At 46.4% G+C, this 20,188-nt stretch overlaps 2 protein-coding genes across 2 annotated transcripts; both read right to left on the bottom strand.

The window, feature by feature from the left end:
- Positions 1-7,904: 7,904 nt before the first annotated feature.
- Positions 7,905-9,677, bottom strand: LOC119297828 (putrescine hydroxycinnamoyltransferase-like). Its single transcript, XM_037575460.1, has one exon. The coding sequence runs from the start codon at positions 9,501-9,503 to the stop codon at positions 8,184-8,186; it is 1,320 nt and encodes a 439-aa protein (XP_037431357.1). The 5' UTR covers positions 9,504-9,677; the 3' UTR covers positions 7,905-8,183.
- An 8,488-nt stretch (positions 9,678-18,165) lies between these two features.
- On the bottom strand, positions 18,166-19,845 carry LOC119302723 (putrescine hydroxycinnamoyltransferase-like). The gene has a single exon (XM_037579767.1). The coding sequence runs from the start codon at positions 19,684-19,686 to the stop codon at positions 18,361-18,363; it is 1,326 nt and encodes a 441-aa protein (XP_037435664.1). The 5' UTR covers positions 19,687-19,845; the 3' UTR covers positions 18,166-18,360.
- Between the last annotated feature and the right edge of the window lie 343 nt (positions 19,846-20,188).

The raw sequence follows: 20,188 nt of genomic DNA, 5'->3' as shown, positions 1-20,188 counted from the left end.
AAGCCTGGTTCAGGGGCTACTGGGGGAGTCCCGGATTAGGGGGTATCCGGATAGCTGGACTATACCTTCAGCCGGACTCCGGGACTATGAAGATACAAGATTGAAGACTTTCCTTGGCGTGGAAGGCAAGCTTGGCGATACGGATATGTAGATCTCCTACCATTGTAACCGACTCTGTGTAACCCTAGCCCTCTCCGGTGTCTATATAAACCGGAGGGTTTTAGTCCATAGGACGAACAACAATCATACCATAGGCTAGCTTATAGGGTTTAGCCTCTCTGATCTCGTGGTAGATCTACTCTTGTACTACCCATATCATCAATATTAATCAAGAAGGACGTAGGGTTTTACCTCCATCAAGAGGGCCCGAACCTGGGTAAAACATTGTGTCCCCTGCCTCCTGTTACCATCCGGCCTAGACACACAGTTCGGGACCCCCTACCCGAGATCCGCCGGTTTTGACATCGACAGCCCTCCTCCCTGTTCCTTCTCCCTATGCTCATGGTAGGCGCTGTGCGCGGTCCCAGCGGTAGTATCGCTGTGCCAAGCGGCAGTACCGCTGCGTCCTACGGTAGTACTGCTGGCTCCAGCGGTAGTGCCGCTCATACGGCTCTGCCTCGCCCTCTGTTTTGCTCCACTCTCCGTGTTCTGCCGCCCGGGCGGTAGTACCGCTCGTGCGCGGACTGAGCACATAACGGTTGGATTCGGGAGCTCCTATAAAAAGGGGTCTTCTTCCCCATTCAACCTTATCTTTTGAGCTCGTGTTCTTCCTCCATTGTTGACCTTCTTCGAGCTTGCTAACTCTCAATCCCTCCATGGATTCTTGCTAGTTTTCGAGGGAAAAGAGAGAGGAGATCTAGATCCACATTTCCATCAATCACTTTCTCCTCTGTGAGCGGAACCCCTTGGATCTAGATCTTAGAGTTCTTGGTGTTCTCTTTCTTGTTCTTCCTCTCATTTTCCTCCCTAGCATTAGTTGCTTCGGTGGGATTTGAGAGAGAAGGACTTGGGCACTCCGTGTGCCTTGCCATTGCATTATGTCGCATCGGTTTGAGTTCTCCACGGTGATACGTGGAAGTTACAAGTTCAGAAGCTTATTACTCTTGGGCGCTTGGTACCCTTGAGCTTGTTCCTCTTGGGTGCTTGGGCACCCTAGACGGTTGGTGGTGTTCGGAGCTCAATCATTGTGGTGTAAAGCTCCGAGCAAGCGTCGGGGTCTTCAAGTAGGTTGTGGAGATCGCCCCGAGCAATTTGACGGGTTCCGGTGACCGCCCCCAAGGGTTGCCAAAGTGTACGGGTTCGGTGACTGCCCCCAAGGGTTTCCATTTGTACGGGTTCGGTGATTGCCCTCAAGGGTCCCTTAGTGGAATCACAACATCTTGCATTGTGCAAGGGCGTGAGGAGATTACGGTGGCCCTAGTGGCTTCTTGGGGAGCATTGTGCCTCCACACCGCTCCAAACGGAGATTATCATCCGCAAGGGTGTGAACTTCGGGATACATCGTCGTCTCCACGTGCCTCAGTTATCTCCTACCCGAGCCCTTATGCACTTTACTTTGTGATAGCCATATTGTTTCTTGTCATATATCTTGCTATCACCTAGTAGTTCATATTTCTTAGCATAAGTTGTTGGTGCACATAGGTGAGCCTGGTTGTTGTAGGTTTGGTGCTTGACAAATTAACCGCTGGGTTTATTCCGCATTTGTTCAAGCCTAAACCGTAATTATTTTAAAGCGCATATTCACCCACCTCTAGGCGACATCCACGATCTTTCAAAAGAAATACCAGAGAGGGACCCACCAGGCAGCCACAAGCCTGGGGGGCGCCCTACCCCCTGGGCGCGCCCACGAGCTTGTGGCGGCCCTGGCAGGCCTTCGGGACCCATCTTCTCCTATATGGTGCCATTTGACCTAGAAATAATGAGAAGGAAGGTTTCAGGACAAAGCGCCGCCGTCTCGAGGCTAAACCTGGGCAGGAGCACTTTGGCAATCCGGCGGAGCAATTCCGTCGGGGAAACTTCCCTCCAGGAGTGGGAAATCAAAGCCACCGTCACCACCAATGATCCTCTCATCGTGGGAGGACCAATTTCATCAACATCTTCACTAGCACCATCTCATCTCAGACCCTAATTCATCTCTTGTATTCAATCTTTGTCTTAAACCCTTAGATTGGTACCTGTGGGTTGCTAGTAGTGTTGATTACATCTTGTAGTTAATGCTAGTTGGTTTATTTGGTGGAAGACTATATGTTCAGATCCTTAATGATATTCAATACCCCTCTGATCCTGAACATGAATATGATTTGTGAGTGGTTACTTTTATTCTTGAGGACATTGAAGAAGTCTTGTCACAAGTAATCATCCGAATTTGGCATTCGTTCAATATTTTGATGATATGTAGAAAGATTTCACTTAAACTTGCTTAACTTTGACTATTGCATATCAATATAGCAATGAAATAACATAACTGATTAATGTAAGGACTAATTCCCCTTTGAGAAATATTTCCTATTATTTTGTCGCATACTCATTTAAAATAGTAGCTTTCATATTTGGAACTTTGGAGCATGCATAAAACATCACTTATTTCATAATGGAGGGATTAAATGAGAGGAATAAAGACTTATCCAAGGGAAATAAAACTTATCGATGTTTTGTTGATCTATGCCAACATATTTAAAGTCATTTTTCTATTCGCTTCATTACTTATTTGGACAAATATTAATACAATCTTACATTTTTGTATGTTTATGATTTTAGTATAATGACTCACACATGTTCACCAACCACTCATTATATTAAAATCTCACATGATCAACCAAAAAAAGGTAACTGGGCTAGAAGATAAACAATAAAGCAACATACTAAGCCACTATAACCGATAACTAATTGATATGTCAAAGATTATTATTATGGTACCACAACTTATATGTGCATTTGTCATGTGCACAACACTAGCCTACCATTCATTTGTTTGATCCTTAGTATTTTAATAAATCACAAGCATACATCTCTTGTGGCAGTTGCTTTCATTGTAACCTAATTATACTGTTTGATGATAGTTAGTAGATCTTCATAAGTACATATGACTATTGCCTGGAAAAGCTATTTTTGGTTATGTTAATGCTCGGGTGGGCCTTAATTATTGTTCAGACCTCAAAACACATAATTTAATAATTGTATACTAACAAACAGTGACCTAAAATCTAAACTTTATCTCTAGTGACTTAACATCACGTAAAAACTACTAGCGAGCTCACTATGTAATATCACGTGTGTTCGACTCGAATGCAATATTGACACAAATGGTCTTTCTAGAAATGTCATAATACTTATTTGCACACATATTTATTATTAAAGATGTGGCAGAAGTGATATTACATTTGGCAAAATAATTTTACTTCCCATCATGTAATATTATTTTTGCGAAACACCAAAAACATTACTTGAAAACTTTCAACGCACTAAAGACAGCACCCTCACATTTGTGAAACATGATATGACAAGTCATGGTAACCAATAGAGTAGACCACAATAGCCACAATATTACATTGATGTAGCCACAAGACCTTATTCCATTAGACACCATCTCAACCATCTAGATGTTGTCACGATGAAGAACACACAAACTTAACAAAGAAGATACCTAAACTACATGAGGAGGTTGATACGATTCCACATCTCCCAAAACCTAATAGAATATTGAAGGTGAGAGTAAACAGAATGGATTGAAAATTGCGGATTATTTTCCTAACAAGTCACCATAGAAGGCCAACCCATGGCCATACACCTGACCCGAGCCGCAGACTATGTGAAAGTAAGGGCCACCAAAAATGGAAAACTAGGGGACCTTTTGAGTGATGCTCCCAAGCTCTGGATCCGACTGGATCGACTACTTGCATGAAAGGGAGCTAATAAGGAGAGAAGAAGACTAAAGAAAGGGGAAAGTGAAGGATCATCCTGGTGCTTTCAAGCTGTATATCCAATTTGGATTGTCAACTTTCATGGTTGGGAGCTAATAAGAAGACCAGAAGACTCAAGAAAGGGGGAAGTGAAGGATCAGCCTGGTGCGACCCATGAAAGCATTGGTGTTCTGTACATAGTAGAGTGGTCAATGTTCTTTTAGGCAAGTAGTATGAACGATGTTTTTATTCTAGAGAGTAGATAGTTATGTCAAACTTTGCTTAGATAAATATATGAGCCAACATCAATCCTTATTGTACGTGTCTTAAATCAACTAAATCAAATGATAATGTAAACTAATACCTAACACAAAATTACATTTTAATGCATATATAGTATATATAAATGCTCTATAAATTCATAGACCAAGTTCAAAATAAATCACTTACAACAAAAATCATTAAAATAAGAATATGTCAATCTTGCACGTGTTAGCAAATTTACATATGCCTACATGAAAACAATCAAACTATAAAATATTTTTTCAAATAAAAAATATGACAATGCGACATGGTAAAAATGCCAGGGAAATTACACAAATATAATTTTAGCAACAAGACTGATCATAGAAATTACAATTGGTACAACATGCATAATTTCCGATTTCTCTTTAGACGAGCCAAACATTTGGTCATATTATTAAAATTATAAAATTTTAGCCTGTGCATCGAGCGGACCACTTTGCTAGTTAAATTAAATATAAAAGCCTCATAACAATTACTAGAGCCTTTTATTATTAATTTAACATCACCGGAAATATTTTCTACCTATATATTATTTATCGGGAATACTCGGTATTGCCCAATAAATTCTGAAATCCTTCCGATGACACGAGAATGCTTCTGGTTCCTCTTGAAACTATTTCTAATATTAATGAAAAAATTCCACAAATTAATCTGAGATACTATCGTTCTACTAACACTCAGCAGATCATGATTACCATAAGCTTGTGACCATGTAAGTTCGGTAAACTGTAGACATGAACGAAACCCCATTGTTCAATGAATGATACCGGAACCGTGGACGTCCATATAGATTCCTGTGATTACACAAATGATATTCCAGTGAACCTTTGGTTATCATGTGATGTTCCCTTTGCTTCATGATACTTTACAAAACCGAGGAGTGTCGGTATCCTCTTGAGTCATCCACATGCTCACTATACTATTATCCTCGTTATCGGTTTTGTACTTCTTTCTCGTTGATATGTTCTAACATCCTCGTGAAAATAGTCACCTGTGTCCAGCCAGACAATGATGGATGCCGTCACACCGTGAGGGCCCTAAAAATATCTCTCCATCACCGGAGGAGCAAATCCCACTCTCGAGCTATCTAGTTCCTTGTGAAACTTTCCGATGAACCTGTAAGTTGTTGTTATGATCACTGTGTTACAGTCTCACAGATGCCGTTTGAGCAACCCCAAAGTTCGTAAGAAGTGATTGTGATACTCTCATGGTCTAAGAAACTAAAACACATGTTAACACTCGTGTTATAACAATTGATTTCGGACGGTATTATCTCAAAGTATAACAAACAAGTTTGGGTCGATTCAGTATGATCATTTTTCTAATGTCGTACTCTCAATGTTGTTTTAGGACTATATATCATATACTTAATGATATCATAAGATCTAGAAAACTTGATCACCAACAACACTTGAGCCAGTCTTAGAGGCAAGATTTGGAACCTATTCTTTACCGTTTATCATTCCACCCATGTATATGAGTTTTCCACTAAATCACATATTCTGTGATCATAGCAGTTATAACATCAAACATAAATTCTTAATTATGAAAATGGAAATATAATAATACAACATTATTGCCTTTAGGGAATATTTCCAACACTGAGAACCTCTGAATAAACACATAATGTTCTTATCTACACTTCTTGTAGCCTTACTCCCCCATGATAGTTTGAAACTTCATGTACCATTGTCTTGGTGCCTGTTTTAGGCCATATAGACTTTTCTTTAACTCGCACACATAGTCTTGTTTGCCTTTCACAAGAAACCTTGCCTTTCACAAGAAACCCCTCAGGATGCTCCATGTATCCTTGTTCTTCCAACTCACCAAGAAGGAATGTCATCTTCACATCCATTTGCCTAACCTCCAAGCTGAGACTTGCTGCCATGCCAAGGATTACTCTAATGGATGTCATGTTCACAACCAAAGAAAATATCTCATTGTAGTCAAGGCATTTCTCTGGCCGAATCCTTGTACAACTAGCATGGCCTTGCACCATGGATGTGATGTGTGCTCTTCTTGTTTGACTTTGTAGACCCACTTGCTCTTCAAATAATTTCTTGCCCTTGGGAAAATTCACCAACTCATAAGTATGATTCTTAAGAAAGGATATTTGTGGGAGGCAGTTGAACGGCCATGGGGGCAGGTCCAGGGAAAGCATGTAATAAACCACAATAGTAGATAGCGCGGCCTTGATAAGAACAACCTTGCCGCTGATATACAACAAAGAAGTTTGCCAAGTGCCAAGCCTTCCTGCAGCCTTGTTGATGAGCAGTTGTAGTTCCTATTGGACAAAGGGGAGCAAGAGAGGGGGAGACCCAAATAAGTGCAAGGTAAAGGGTTTACATGACAGGGAGAGACGGCTGCCAATGCGTGTAAGTTCACTTCATTACATCGAATCAGGGAGAGAGGTTTTATCCATATTTGCTTTGAGTCCAGAACTCTAGCCAAACAACTTTAGAAGTTTGTGATGCACGAACAATTCCTCCTTTACTAGTTCGATAAAGAGTATTCCATCGTCCGCGGAAAAGGATAAACCGTGATTCACTCCCTAGCGAGCAAGGCTCACAAAGACCCCGGACTCCTCGGCCTTTGACACAATGGAGCTGAGCACATCCATAATCAAGAGGAAGAGAAGGGGAGAGGGGGCCCCCTCCTCGACCATCTAGCAAGCCCTATTATTGGATCCGAATGACCATTAATACCTTGGTGTTGGCCGAAGATAAGCATAAAACAAGCCATGAACACCAACAAGGCCTGAAACGTATTTTCTACAAAACTTGAATCAAGAATGGCCATGATATTGAATCGAACGCGCTGGCGATATCCAATTTCAACAAGAGCGTGGGGGATTTGCAACGGTGCAGCGATTTGATTGATTGATTAATGTCTTGAATTCCTTGACTCTGAATAAACGCGCTAGCCGCGATACTTAGTGAGAAAATATCCAATGGGAATCAAATATACATAGAAACCGATGAAAACGAGAAGAAACTATGTTTCAAGGTTTCTAGAAAAATCTAAAAAATACAAGATTAGTTCAGGAGGTTTGAAAAACCAAAATAAGAATGGATAGTGATGAGCAAAACAACATCACTTCTCATGCACGATTTTTTTTCTTGTCTTCCAAATGAATACTTATGAGTTTGAACTTTTAATTCCACATGTCTACAAAACAGCACTAGCATGCAATGTTTTTCCTTTGAGAATTTTTGGAAACTTCCAAACACGATCAATTTCCACAAGATTTTGGTTGTGATTCGGCTGCGCGTACTTTCTCCTACTCGTTGCTCATAATCACAGGGGTTCGCATATCAGATGCCACAGCCAGAGAATTCCCAATGGGAACAAACCTAGGAGCATTCAGAGCCTTTTTAAATTGATTGGACAAGGAGAAAATAGAAAATGCTATCATCGTCCCGAGAATTCAGACGATCCTCTGTTCCATCTCATGCAAGAAAACACAAGAAAAGTGGACCGTGATGTCTTGTTCCGTATCCACTGCAAAGCAAAAAGGTCGATCATTTTGGACATCTAACACGACATTTGATTCCCATGGCTAGGCTACAGTACGCGACAACAGAAGCAACATAGGACAGTACAGAAAAGAACGGAAAATCCGTCCATGATCGAGGGGGGTGATCAATCATGTCAAATCAATCACAAATTGGAAAGAAACAGCAACCAAAACACAGCACAGGACGAAGCAAAAGTACATAACATATATACCGTGCATTACGAATAACAACAAATGCATGTACATCAAATACATATATACTTCCCTAAAAATAATCAAATACATATACACGTGATACGATAGATACACGGAGGTAAGCAGAGATAATAATTACATGCATGCATGCACGCACGCACGCAATTGCAAGCGAGATGATTAAGCTCAAATCGCTGATTTAATCACTCAATAATACAGTAATATGTAGCCGCACGCTGGCTTGCTGCTTGATGATTAGCTGATCTTTAGTCCATGGAGTAGCAGCACTGCTTGAAGGCCTCCAGGTTGTGCTCAAAGACGGGGACGAAGGCATCGACACTGCCGTCGCCGAGGTAGGACGGCACCAGAAACAGCATCCCCTCCGTGGGGAAGTAGGACGGCATGAAGTAGCTCGGGCTGCCGGCGCCGAAGTCCAGCTCGTAGAACGGGAACGTCAGCCAGCTGTCCACCTCCAGGTCCGGGCACAGCACGTCCTTCAGCACCGCCGTCTTCTCCAGCCCCTCCCGTTCCACGGCGCCGGAGCTCGCGAAGTCCACCAGCGACTGGAAGTATGCGCCGTCGAGGCGGGCCACCGCGTCGTGGATCGTCTGCGCCGCGTGCTTCAGCGGCCGGCTCAGCAGGTCCCCCACCGTGGTGCGCGGGAACGCCCAGAGCACCAGGTTGCCGAAGTACCCCGGTGGGGCGGAAAGGCGCCGCCGCCCGTCCACGGAGATGCGGATGGTGGAGGTCTCCTCGGGGCTGAGCCCACGCGCGCGCGTCATAGTGCGCCACAGGTGTGCGAGCGTGGTCTCGAAGCGGCTGAACGGCCTGCCGCGCCCCTCCGACGCCTTGGCGCGCAGCCCGGCGATGAAGTCCTTGGTGAAGTGCGCCTTGTGGATGATCACGTTGTCGGCGCCGTGGTGCCCACTCTCGCCCTGCTTGGGGTTGCTGGGCGTCGGCCGATAGTACTCGACGCCCCGATGCTCAAACTCGACGATCGGCGGGTCGCGGGGCGGGAAGAGGTCGGGGTGGTTGTGGGGCGGCGGCGACGGGGCGGAGATGTCCAGCCCTCGCGTGGCGCGGCCCCACGCGACGAGGAAGTCGCTGGTGGCATGGCCATCAGCGACGGCATGGTTGGCCGAGAACCCGACGGCCAGCGAGCCGCAGGCGAAGCGCGTCAGCTGCACCTGCACCACCTCCTCCACGTCGCCCTCCAGGTCCGGGTGCAGCTGCAACACCACAGCCGAGGGCTTGGGCGGCGCGAAGTCGACCAGCGTGGCCCCGTCCACGCGCGCCTCCACGAGCCGCGCGCCGTGATCGTTGAGCAGCACGCCCAGCGCGCCATCCGGGCCCGCGCAGACCTGACCAGCGAAGAGGCGATAGACGGACAGCACTTGGGCGAGGCCGCGCTCGATGTCCTCAGTGGAGGGCGCCGGCGCCTGGAAGGCATAGATGATGGCCATCTGGATGTGGTACGTGATCTTGTCGAACACCGAGGACGGGACGTGCTCAGTGGTGTCCGGCCGCGGCGCGCCCTCGGCGTACCGTGGCTTGACGATCTTGGAGCTCAGCACCTTCACCTCCATGATCACCGGCTAGCTAGCAAAAGGTAGCTTACTCTTTCTTTACCAAGTATATATATGATCGATGTATATATGGTTTTGTTGTTGATGTCTTGAGTGCTCGATCTAGAATTCTAGATACCGGCAGTGCACTTACGATGGAGGAAGAAGGCGATCTAATAGATCGAAGGGGGGCAAGCAGACACTAGCACTGCTCTGCTTACATGCCCGGAGCGCGGTTATAAATAGACAGCGCGGGAACGTTAACGGGAAGGGGGGTAGGTGTTGTAGCCGATCGTTGCATTAGTCGGTGGGCTTGTATGTATGTAACATGTTGGTGATATTGGGTGGGGGAGGTCTCGGTCGACTGAGATTTAACCAATTTTAAATGACATATTATTAAAAAATAAAAATAAAAAATATGTAAAGAAAATTTTACACGGATCTTGATGTATGATTTTACGAATATAACATCGACTGAGACATAACTAAGTTTATGTCAATTAAGACTTAGCAAAACTGATTAGCTTACAACGTGACATATGTGATAAGCAATTCAATCTAATCCAGAAAAGAATAATTGGCTTAACCAATCATGGCATGGGGACGGGGTCCTGTTGTGCGGCGCAGTAGCTTATTTCCGTCGGATCTTGACACGGTAATTATCAATCGGGGAGTGTCGTGGTCACCGACTAACACATCGACACGGTCAGTCTACCTCGTCTCACTTTGTTAATGTAAACTACTCCCTTCGTCTCATAATTTTTGTCTTACATTTGTCTAGATACGGATGTATCAAGTCACGTTTTAGTATTAGATACATCTGTATCTAGACAAATCTAAGACAAAAATTTTGGGACGGAGGGAGTATATTACGTGCAGTGTACAGCTGCACATACACTGACCTATTATGCAGAACGGGACAACTTACTGGGAGTATATACGTAGAGTAAAATGCTATATTCCCGCACAAAAAAATAGTAATCCTATAGAATCTACACGATGAAATTTAGATCCGAGAGTCCTACTCCTCTCTCGCTTTTTGTAAATACTCCTTCCGTTCCTTGATATAAGGTATATAGATTTTTGAGAAAAAAATTCAAAATATAAGGTGTTTTGCGATGCACCACTCGTCTGTATCATGTTTTTAGGGATTTGATTACTTTTCCTTATATTAGGAAAGCTTCTCTATTTTCTCATGTCAATTAGTCAGGTGTATTTTTGCCCAAAACTTGTGAAATTTTCCTTCCACATGCGTTTTTTAATTTCTGTGCCAAAAACTATACATCCTATATTAAGGAACGGAGGGAGTACAATACTAGTATGATGTGATCTTGCTAGAGGTATATAAACTTTTGTTAATCTTACAACCATCCATTTGTTTGGTGAAACAGGGGAATAATCCATCAAACCTAGGGCCAATTTTTGGCCGCTTAAAAAATAGGACACTGCTATGCGTGGGCTGGCATATCTTTTTAAAAGATCCGCCGCCTGGTGAGCCATCCGATCTGACAATTGAGCAGCCGGGGGTCATCTTCCACCATTGCAACACATGTCGTGTTGCGAAAATTTTCTGTAACATGGCTTATGTTGCGGAAATTTTTGTAACATATGTGAAATTGCAGATTATTTTTGCAACAGATGTCTTGTTACGGTTTTTTTTATAACAGAGGTCTTGTTTTTTGTAGCAGAGGTCTTGTTGCAATTAAAAAAATTGCAACTGAGGTCTTGTTGTATTTTTTTGCAGTAGGGTTTATTACAATTTTTTTTCTGTGACAAAGACCTTGTTGCAAAAACTCGCTGTAGCGGACAGCAAGCAGCAACCACGTTGATTGAAATAAAGGCTGGTGCTCCGTCGGGACGGTGGGGCGACGGTGTACACAGCTCCCCGCGATGGACACAGACGCCGGTGCTCCCCACTCATGGTGAAGGTGGGCGGTAGCGGCGGCGCCCACGCCGGCGACCTTGTCGGCGTGCTGCCGGTGGAGAGCGGCGACGGCGGCGGTCGAAGTAGTGCAAGGAGTTGGTTTAGTGGGGAGCTTGGAAGGAGCACGAGTGGTGGCTGCTCTGGTGGGGATCCAGATCCATATCCTGCAACATATCAGTTGTTGCGGTGGAAGAGATTGTAACAACCACTCAGTTGCAAAAACTAGTCTAGACAATACGTCGCTTCTAGCCATCTGATTAAAGGCGGCGGACGCACCCGTGATCATCCATCGGGTGATTTCAATCATTTCCCTAAAAAATAAGCCATCTCTTCCCTAGCTTCTTTCATAAGCTGTCTTTCTAGTTCATTGGGACTTCTAAACTTGTTATGAGATTATTAATATAGAAGTGTCAACAAATTTTAAGGGTAATTTATTTTTTAAGCTGAGGAGTGGCAGCTTATTTTTTAAGCTACCTAAAAGAATTGGCCCCTACTCACTCAACGGGTTTAGAGAAAAATTCTGAGAGTGCCTCGATTCCGTACTCTGTTGCATGTAGGGATCCAACACTTTCAATCGTTTAGAGCAACTCTAGCAGATCCCACATCCTGTCGTCCCGCAAAACGCGTTTGCAGTTCGCACAAAACTATTTTTGCGGGCCGGTTTGGACGGCCACAGATGCAGACCCCTCAAACGAACCCGTAAAAAAGCATATTCATGTTTTTTACATGTCGGCTATGCGGGGTCTGCTCTTTACGCTGCTGCATCCCGCATCTCATCGGCCCGCAAATATCAAATCCAACATAATACAAAAAACGAAAGCAAAACTAAATTATTCAAATCAAACATAATACAATAATCATCCACGTTACAAATAATTATTCAAATCACCGTAGCAAACTTAAATAATGCAATACAAAACTTGTCATGAATACAAAAATGAGTCACTGTCCAGCCCTTTGCCAATGATGCTCAATGAGATCCTCCTGAAATTGAAAGTGGGTGTTTGCATTTTCAATCGCCTTGTATGTTTGAAGAAAAGCTCTAATGCGGTTAGGGTCTCTAGCTGGTTTGACAAGACTACCCACATTGTCATAGAAGAATTCCAAGTTCATTCCTCTCTCATCTTTAAGAATCATATTGTGCAGAATAACACAGCATGTCATAATATTTTTCAAGGTTTTCTTATGCCAAAAACGAGCAGGACCACGGACAATGGCAAATCTAGATTGCAAAACATCGAATGCTCTTTCAATGTCTTTTCAGGCTGCCTCTTGCACCCTTGCAAATTCACATTGCTTTTTAGTTTTGGTTCTTTAATGCTTTTGACAAATGTGCACCAAGGAGGGTATATACCATCTGCAAGATAGTACCCCTTTGTGTATTCATGCCCATTAATAGTGTAATTGCAAGCAGGAGCATCATCACTAGCAAGCCTAGTAAACAAATAAGACCGTTACAACACATTGATATCATTGAGAGTGCCCGGCATACCAAGAAAGCAATGCCAAATCCATAAATCCTCGGATGCTACGGCCTCAAGCACAATTGTTGCATCACGAGACTTGCCACAATACATTCCTTGCCATGCCTTGGGGCAATTTTTCCAAGTCCAATGCATACAATCAATGCTACCTAGCATGCCAGGCCAACCTCTTCTTTCATTAGTTGCCATCAATTTCTTTGTGTCATCTTCGTTGGGTGCCCGAAGATACTCGGGACCAAAGACACGGATGATCACCTTTGCAAATCTACGCACAGACTCAATTGTAGTATCTTCAGCAATGCGAAGGTATTCATCGGCATAGTCAGCCGGAACACCATATGCAATCACTCGCATTGCCGCGGAGATTTTTTGATATGCACTAAATCCCTTTAAGCCCGCAACATTTCTTCTTTGAGTAAAATACCGGCAATTTGCCTCGCAAGCTTGAACAATTTTGACAAAGAGGGATCGGCGCATTCGGTACCTTCTCCGAAAGAGGTGTGGTGGATACATTTGATTCTCCGCGAAGTAGTCTTGCATCAACATCTCGTTCCCAAGATGACGATTCCGGGGAATGCAAAGACGCCCGACGGTCGATCCTCGCCTCCTCTTCCGGTTCTCGTCTTCGTGCTCCTTCACGACAAGTGCCATGACCAATGTTTGCTGCCAATATTTCGCAAGCATGGTCTTAACATCCAAGTCGTCCGAATCGGACGAATCGGAGAGCAAGTACTTCTCGCACGGGCTTAACTCCATCTACATACGCACCGGCGCGTCAAATTAACTAAACCTAGATTGCAAAAATCACAACAAAACGCACTAACTGGTGGCGGACGCGGCGGTTGATCCCGGGCGGCGACGAGGAGGCAGGCACGACGGTGGTCGATCCCCGACGGCGGCAGCGACGAGGGGGGCTGTTCTCGCCGGATCCGGGGGGAGGATGTGGGCGGCCCCGCAGACCGATTCCGCCCGCGGATTTGGCCGGTAATCACCGGCAGTGGGCCGGCGGAAGCAAGGGCGGTCGGCGGCGGAAGGAGGGGGAAAGCGGGGGGGGGGGGCTGAAATGTCCCTCCCGCCAACTGCTTCTCTGTGATGCGGGGCACCGTGGCCGCGAGGGGGAAACCCGCGTATTCCCGGGTTGGGGTCAGGATTTTGACGCGCCCCTCAAAGAATTTTGAGGACCGGGGCGGGATGCGGGGTCTGATCGGGCAGGTTTTTCCATCCCTACCAGCATTTTGGCAGTTATTTGCTGGTCGGGGACGGATGCGGGGTCTGCTAGAGTTGCTCTTACATCATCCCTCAAAAAAATCGTTTACATCAACATTTCCGTGCAACGAGCCAGGGTTTCCAAAAAATAAAGGAATAACGAGCCAGGGAGCCATGGGTGGCCTAGCGACGGGGTCGGGTTCCGACGCCCCTGCACGCGTTCGTGCGACTTCGTTGGACTTAATGAGCTCAACTACGACTCGTTTTGAGATCATTCGGAGGCCACTCAACACATGGAGCAAGAGGTGACTGTGAAGAGGAGGGGGCCAAGGGGAAGGATGTTGAGGAGGTGATGGCCGAGGAGGAGGAGGAGGTTGTGGAGGTGACCAAAGCAAGCACGAAGGTGCTAAGGTGCCGCATCCAAAACTACAACCAAACGGAGGATATTGCTCTTTGCAATACTTGGTGCGCAATATCTATGGAGGCAACGATCAGAATGGATCAAACCAAAACCATGCTTTGGTTGAGGGGGTGGTTTTGATGGTGGTGATAGAGGTGGCCGAGGGGGTGGTGGCAATGATGGTGTTGATGATGGTGGCCGAGAGGGTGGTGGTATTGATGCTGGTGGCCGAGAGGATGGCGGTGGTGATGGTGGCCGACTGGATGGTGGAGTTGATTTCTTCGCCAAGGACCTCGTTCGAGTGATGCTGGACCGAGGGGTTGGTGATGTATGCCATTGATTGGCTCGATCCACAAAATATACATACTATGTGGTGATTTTGGATCAAACATTGTGTTTGGAGTGATGTCTTTTGGGTGTACTTTGCATGTTTTAATTTAAAATACGCGATAATGAAACTTTATGTTATGATGGTTATGCTATACATATTTTAATTTGAGTGTTTTTAAGCTATGCATTGTGTAATGTTTGAAGTTCGTACAGTTAGGACAAAAAACTGCACAATTTTATTTTTATTTCACTAATTATAAAGGATTGGTTAGGTCCGGTCATTGTTAGTGAAGTAAAAATTTCCTAGATTAACTTTACTCAGCCGTATGATTCACTAATTTTTAAGGATCGATTAGAAATAGTTGGTGGACTTGTATGTACTCCATGGAGTATGTAACCTGTTTGTGATATTGTCTTAACCAATCATGGCACGGGGACCGGGTCCTGTTGTGCGGCGCAGTAGCTTATTTCCGTGGGATATTGACACGGTAATTAATCAATCGGAGAGTGTTGTGGTCACCGACTAACGCATTGACACGGTCAGTCGCGGCGTGTACCTCGTCTCATTTTGTCACTATAAACTACTCCCTCCGTCCGGAAATACTTGTCCTATAAATAGATAAAATGAATGTATCCATAACTAAAATAAGTCTAGATACAACCATTTTGAAGACAAGTATTTCCGGACGAAGGGAGTATATTACATGCAGTGTACAGCTCCACATACATTGACGACTTCTGCAGAACGGGACAACTTACTGGGAGTATATACGAAGAGTAATGCTATATTCCCGCATAAAAAAGAGTAATCCTATAGGATCTACCTTGTGAAATTTAGATCCGTGAGTCCTTCTTGGTAAGTATATGATTTTTTTAGTTGAATTATAGGATTTTTTGACAATATGTATGACTTTTTTTGTGGGTGACAATATGTACGATGCCGATCTAGATGGTGACCATTCGCCAGCTAGGGGTGGTATTTGTAAACTGCCGGGGTGTTAGTTTTAGTGTTTTTGGGCTGGCATTTTGCAAAACCATGGTCTTTGTTTACTTGAGTGCGGTTTTTCAACGCCGGATCTTGATGGTGTGGCATATGGAGTGTTCGCTAAGGGGTTTTCACGACGACCGCTTGCCAGGTAACATTATCGAATATATGACACTAAAAAGTTACACCATCCCGACCTGCCGGAGTGCAACGGGGGAGCCATATATTACTTACAGGCCTACGGAGAGAGGTGGCGTCACCTGGTAGAATGGAAGGGAGCCCCACCCCAAAAAAACACCCCTATAGGAATATTAAACGCAAAAAATTCAAGAAAAATTAAAATTTGTGGATACCAAACCTGGGTTCTCAATCTACTCTCGTGTGAAATTTCATGAAAAAATATCCGCTTCCGAGACAAGCCCTCTTTGTTAGCAACTTATCGGAGCTGACGTTACAGGCATCGCTTTTTATAAATAGAATACTAGTATGATGGGATCTTGGTAGAGGTATAACCTTTGTTAATCTTACAACCATCCATTTGTTTGGTGAAACAGGGGAATAATCCATCAAACCTACTCATTCGACGGGTTTAGAGAAAAATTCTGAGAGTGCCTCGATTATGTACTCTGTTGCAAGCTTGCCCTCTGTGGCATGTAGGGATCCAACACTTCCGATCGTTTACATGAAAAGACCATTTCCGTGCAACGAGCCAGGGTTTCCAAATAAAAAATAAAAAAGGAATAACGACACAGGGAGCCATCGGTGGCCTAGAGACGTGGTCGGGTTCCGGCGCCCCTGCACGCGTTCGTGCGACGCCGAGCCGAGACCAGACGTTGGCTACGCTGCGCATGGACCATGGGACGTGCTGGGTGCAGGTGGGATATCGATACAAGACCCTCGGCTTGACTATGGGATATATGGGAGGCAGCTAGCGCTGTCGCGCTCAACCACGTTTTTACCCTCGCGTCTGTGGCGGAAACTCGCCGAGATCACGTTGCGTTCCGCGACCCGAACACGTACACGCACTCCAGTCCCTTGGGTCTCGATCGATAGCTCAGCTCAGCACCCAGGAATACCATTTGTGAAGGGTACATGAGCCCAATAGTTCTCTTCTGGATCCACTTTTGGGTGTTTGATAGAGTGTATAAAGGATGCATGCGTCCACACTAGATTAACACAAATACACTAAGAGCATGCATGAAGAGAGGTGTTGAGTTGTGCATGCATGAAGGAGAATGCAACCAAACACACCGAGATTCCCAACAGGTAGTAGTACTACATTTCTCTGTTCTAAAAAAAGAATTGTTTCTCTTTTGTGAAGATTTTTTCTACGCAAGCTCGTGAAATTAATAAAATGTATAAAAGAAATCGCCAACTTATATATGTATTGACCCTGACCAAGCTAGATGTGAACGAGTCATACATTACAAATGGGAAATCGGCAAGTGCATGAGTTTTGTTATCCGGTTTTGCTATTTGTCAATTTCGAGTCATTCCATTCCACGGGGACTAGCCGAGCCCTGTGATTCTGTGAACGAGTCATGGGCTCCCTGGGAGCGTCACGGAGGCGAGTCACTGGCTTCACGATTTCAGGTGCGGTGGGTGCAAAAAGATCATCGGCGACGAAGCCTGGTGAGGTATAGAGGTGTGGCCTGGGCAGTGAAGGCACATCGGAGGTGGTTGTTCGAGCAGGGTGGGACAGATTGGCGGCACGCAGTACCATCCGTTGGCTGCGGATGACATATGCAGGTGGTTTGGCCGGCGGTGCGGGGAAGGGGGCATGGGAGCAACGTTAGGAAGGAAGCTGCGTCTGCTCAAGGAGAAACATTCGATAAAAATCATTGGCTAAGATCAAATCGACTGAACGTTGGAAATACCCTGAAGGCAGTAATATTTGTATTATTTATTTATTTCTAAATTTTTGATAATGTTTACATTCTTTGCTATAAGTGTCATCCCATACCATTTGAGCGACAATCTACGAATGTTCCTCCCCAGAGAAAAACCTACAAACTACGCAGCAAAGATTCACAGTTGAAATGTCACGGCCAGAGAATTTCCATTAAGGACAATCCTTGGAGCATTCAAGCTTCTTCAAATTGATTGGACAAGGAGAAAATAGAAAATACTACTTTTCCAACCGGACCTCGCCCCTTTCCATTAATTTCTTAATGGTAATACAAAGTTTTTTTTCACTCATTTTGCTTTGTATGTAGTCACTTGTTGAAATCTTAAAAAAGACTTATATTATGGAGCGGAGGCAGTAAATGAGTAGATAGAACATGGAATGAAAACCTGTCCATAATCGTCTAGTCGCAAAAATATAAAAATAAACAAACAACCCAGTCCAAAAATGAAGCAAAATGTACACCATTACGTATTACATGCATGTACACCATATACACATATGTAGGGATACAATCGATACACGGAGATGAAGAATACTCTACTACTTGCATGCATGCATGCATGCATGCATGCACGCAAATGCAAGCGATATGATCGCCGTTTTTAATTACTCGATGATCATTAGCTTAATTGGTTCATATTTAGTCCATGGAGTAGCAGCACTGCTTGAAGGCGTCGAGGTTGTGCTGGAAGATGGGGACGAAGGCGTCCACGCTGCCGTCGCCTAGGTAGGACGGCACCAGGAACAGCATCCCCTCCGTGGGGAAGTAGGACGGCATGAAGTAGCTCGGGCTGCCGGCGCCGAAGTCCAGCTCGTAGAACGGGAACGTCAGCCAGCTATCCACCTCCAGGTCCGGGCACAACACGTCCTTCAGCTCCGCCGTCTTCTCCAACCCCTCCCGCTTCACGGCGCCCGAGCTCGCGAAATCCACCAGCGACTGGAAGTATGCGCCGTCGAGGCGGGCCACGGCGTCGTGAATCGTTTGTGCTGCGTGCTTCAGCGGCCGGCTCATGAGGTCCCCCACCGTGGACCGCGGGAACGCCCACAGAACCAGGTTGCCGAAGTAGCCCGGCGGGGCGGCCAGGCGCCGCCGCCCGTCGACAGAGATGCGGATGGTGGAGGTCTCGCCGGGGCTGAGCCCACGCGCGCGCGTCATCGTGCGCCACAGGTGTGCGAGCGTGGTCTCGAACCGGCTGAACGGCCTGCCGCGCCCCTCCGAAGCCTTGGCGCGCAGCCCGGCGATGAAGTCCTTGGTGAAGTGCGCCTTGTGGATGACCACGTTGTCGGCGCCGTGGTGTCCGCCCTCGCCCTGCTTGGGGTTGCTGGGCGACGGCCGGTAGTACTCGACGCCGCGGTGCTCGAAGTTGACGACCGGCGGGTCGCGCGGACGGAAGAGGTCAGGGTGGTTGTGCGGCGGTGGCGTCGGCGACGGGTCGGAGATGTCCAGCCCTCGCGCGGCGCGGCCCCACGCGACGAGGAAGTCGCTGGTGGCGTGGCCGTCAGCAACGGCATGGTTGGCCGAGAACCCGACGGCCAGCGAGCCGCAGGCGAAGCGCGTGAGCTGCACCTGCACCACCTCCTGCACGTCGCCCTCCAGGTCCGGGTGCAGCTGCAGCACGACGGGCGACGGCTTGGGCGGCGCGAACTCGACCAGTGTGGCCCCGTCCACACGCGCCTCGACGAGCCGCGCGCCGTGGTCGTTGAGCAGCACCCCCGGCGCGCCGTCCGGGCCAGGTCGGACCTGGCCGGCGAAGAGGCGGTACACGGACAGTACATGCGCGAGGCCGCGCTCGATGTCCTCCGTGGAGGGCGCCGGCGCCTGGAAGGCGTAGATGATGGCCATCTGGATGTGGTAGGTGACCCTGTCGAACACCGAGGACGGCACGTGCTCCGTGGTGTCCGGCCGTGCCGCGCCATCGGCGTACCTCGGCTTCACGATCTTGGAGCTGAGCACCTTCACCTCCATGGTCACCGTACGATGTTCCCCAAGTAAGGTTGGTGTACTGTTTTGTTGTTGATGCGATGTACCGTGAGTACGTGCACTTACGAGTGTTTGCTGGCGAGCGAGCAGAGGAAGAAGACGATGGATCGATGAAGCGAGCGGGCACACACTTTCCCTGGTGAAGACGCGGTGTATAAATAGGCAGCCCGTGAACGGGGACGGGGGTAGGTGGTCGTGTCTCCGTTGCCTCAGTCGACATGAACTCCTAGTCTGTTGGGTCGAGAAAGCCAGTGGTTCAGTTGATGAACGATGCATGTCATGGATTTGGTCAGACGATGGGGTCCTTTTGTGCGGCGGTAGCTTACTGTATATTTGCAGTTGGATCTTGCCGCGGTAACAATTAGTAAATCACAGTGTCGAGGTCCCGGAGTAAAACGTTGACACGCTCTTTAGCGAGCTTCCCCGCCGTGCATCTCATCGCACTTGTTATTGTAAATAAAATTATACGGCCGGGTACGTGCAGCTA

The sequence above is a fragment of the Triticum dicoccoides genome, chromosome 5A (assembly GCF_002162155.2).
Source record: "Triticum dicoccoides isolate Atlit2015 ecotype Zavitan chromosome 5A, WEW_v2.0, whole genome shotgun sequence".
NCBI classification, from domain to species: Eukaryota; Viridiplantae; Streptophyta; class Magnoliopsida; order Poales; family Poaceae; genus Triticum; species Triticum dicoccoides.
Note: the sequence above shows the minus strand (reverse complement) of the source record. Positions and strands in the feature narration are given on the sequence as shown.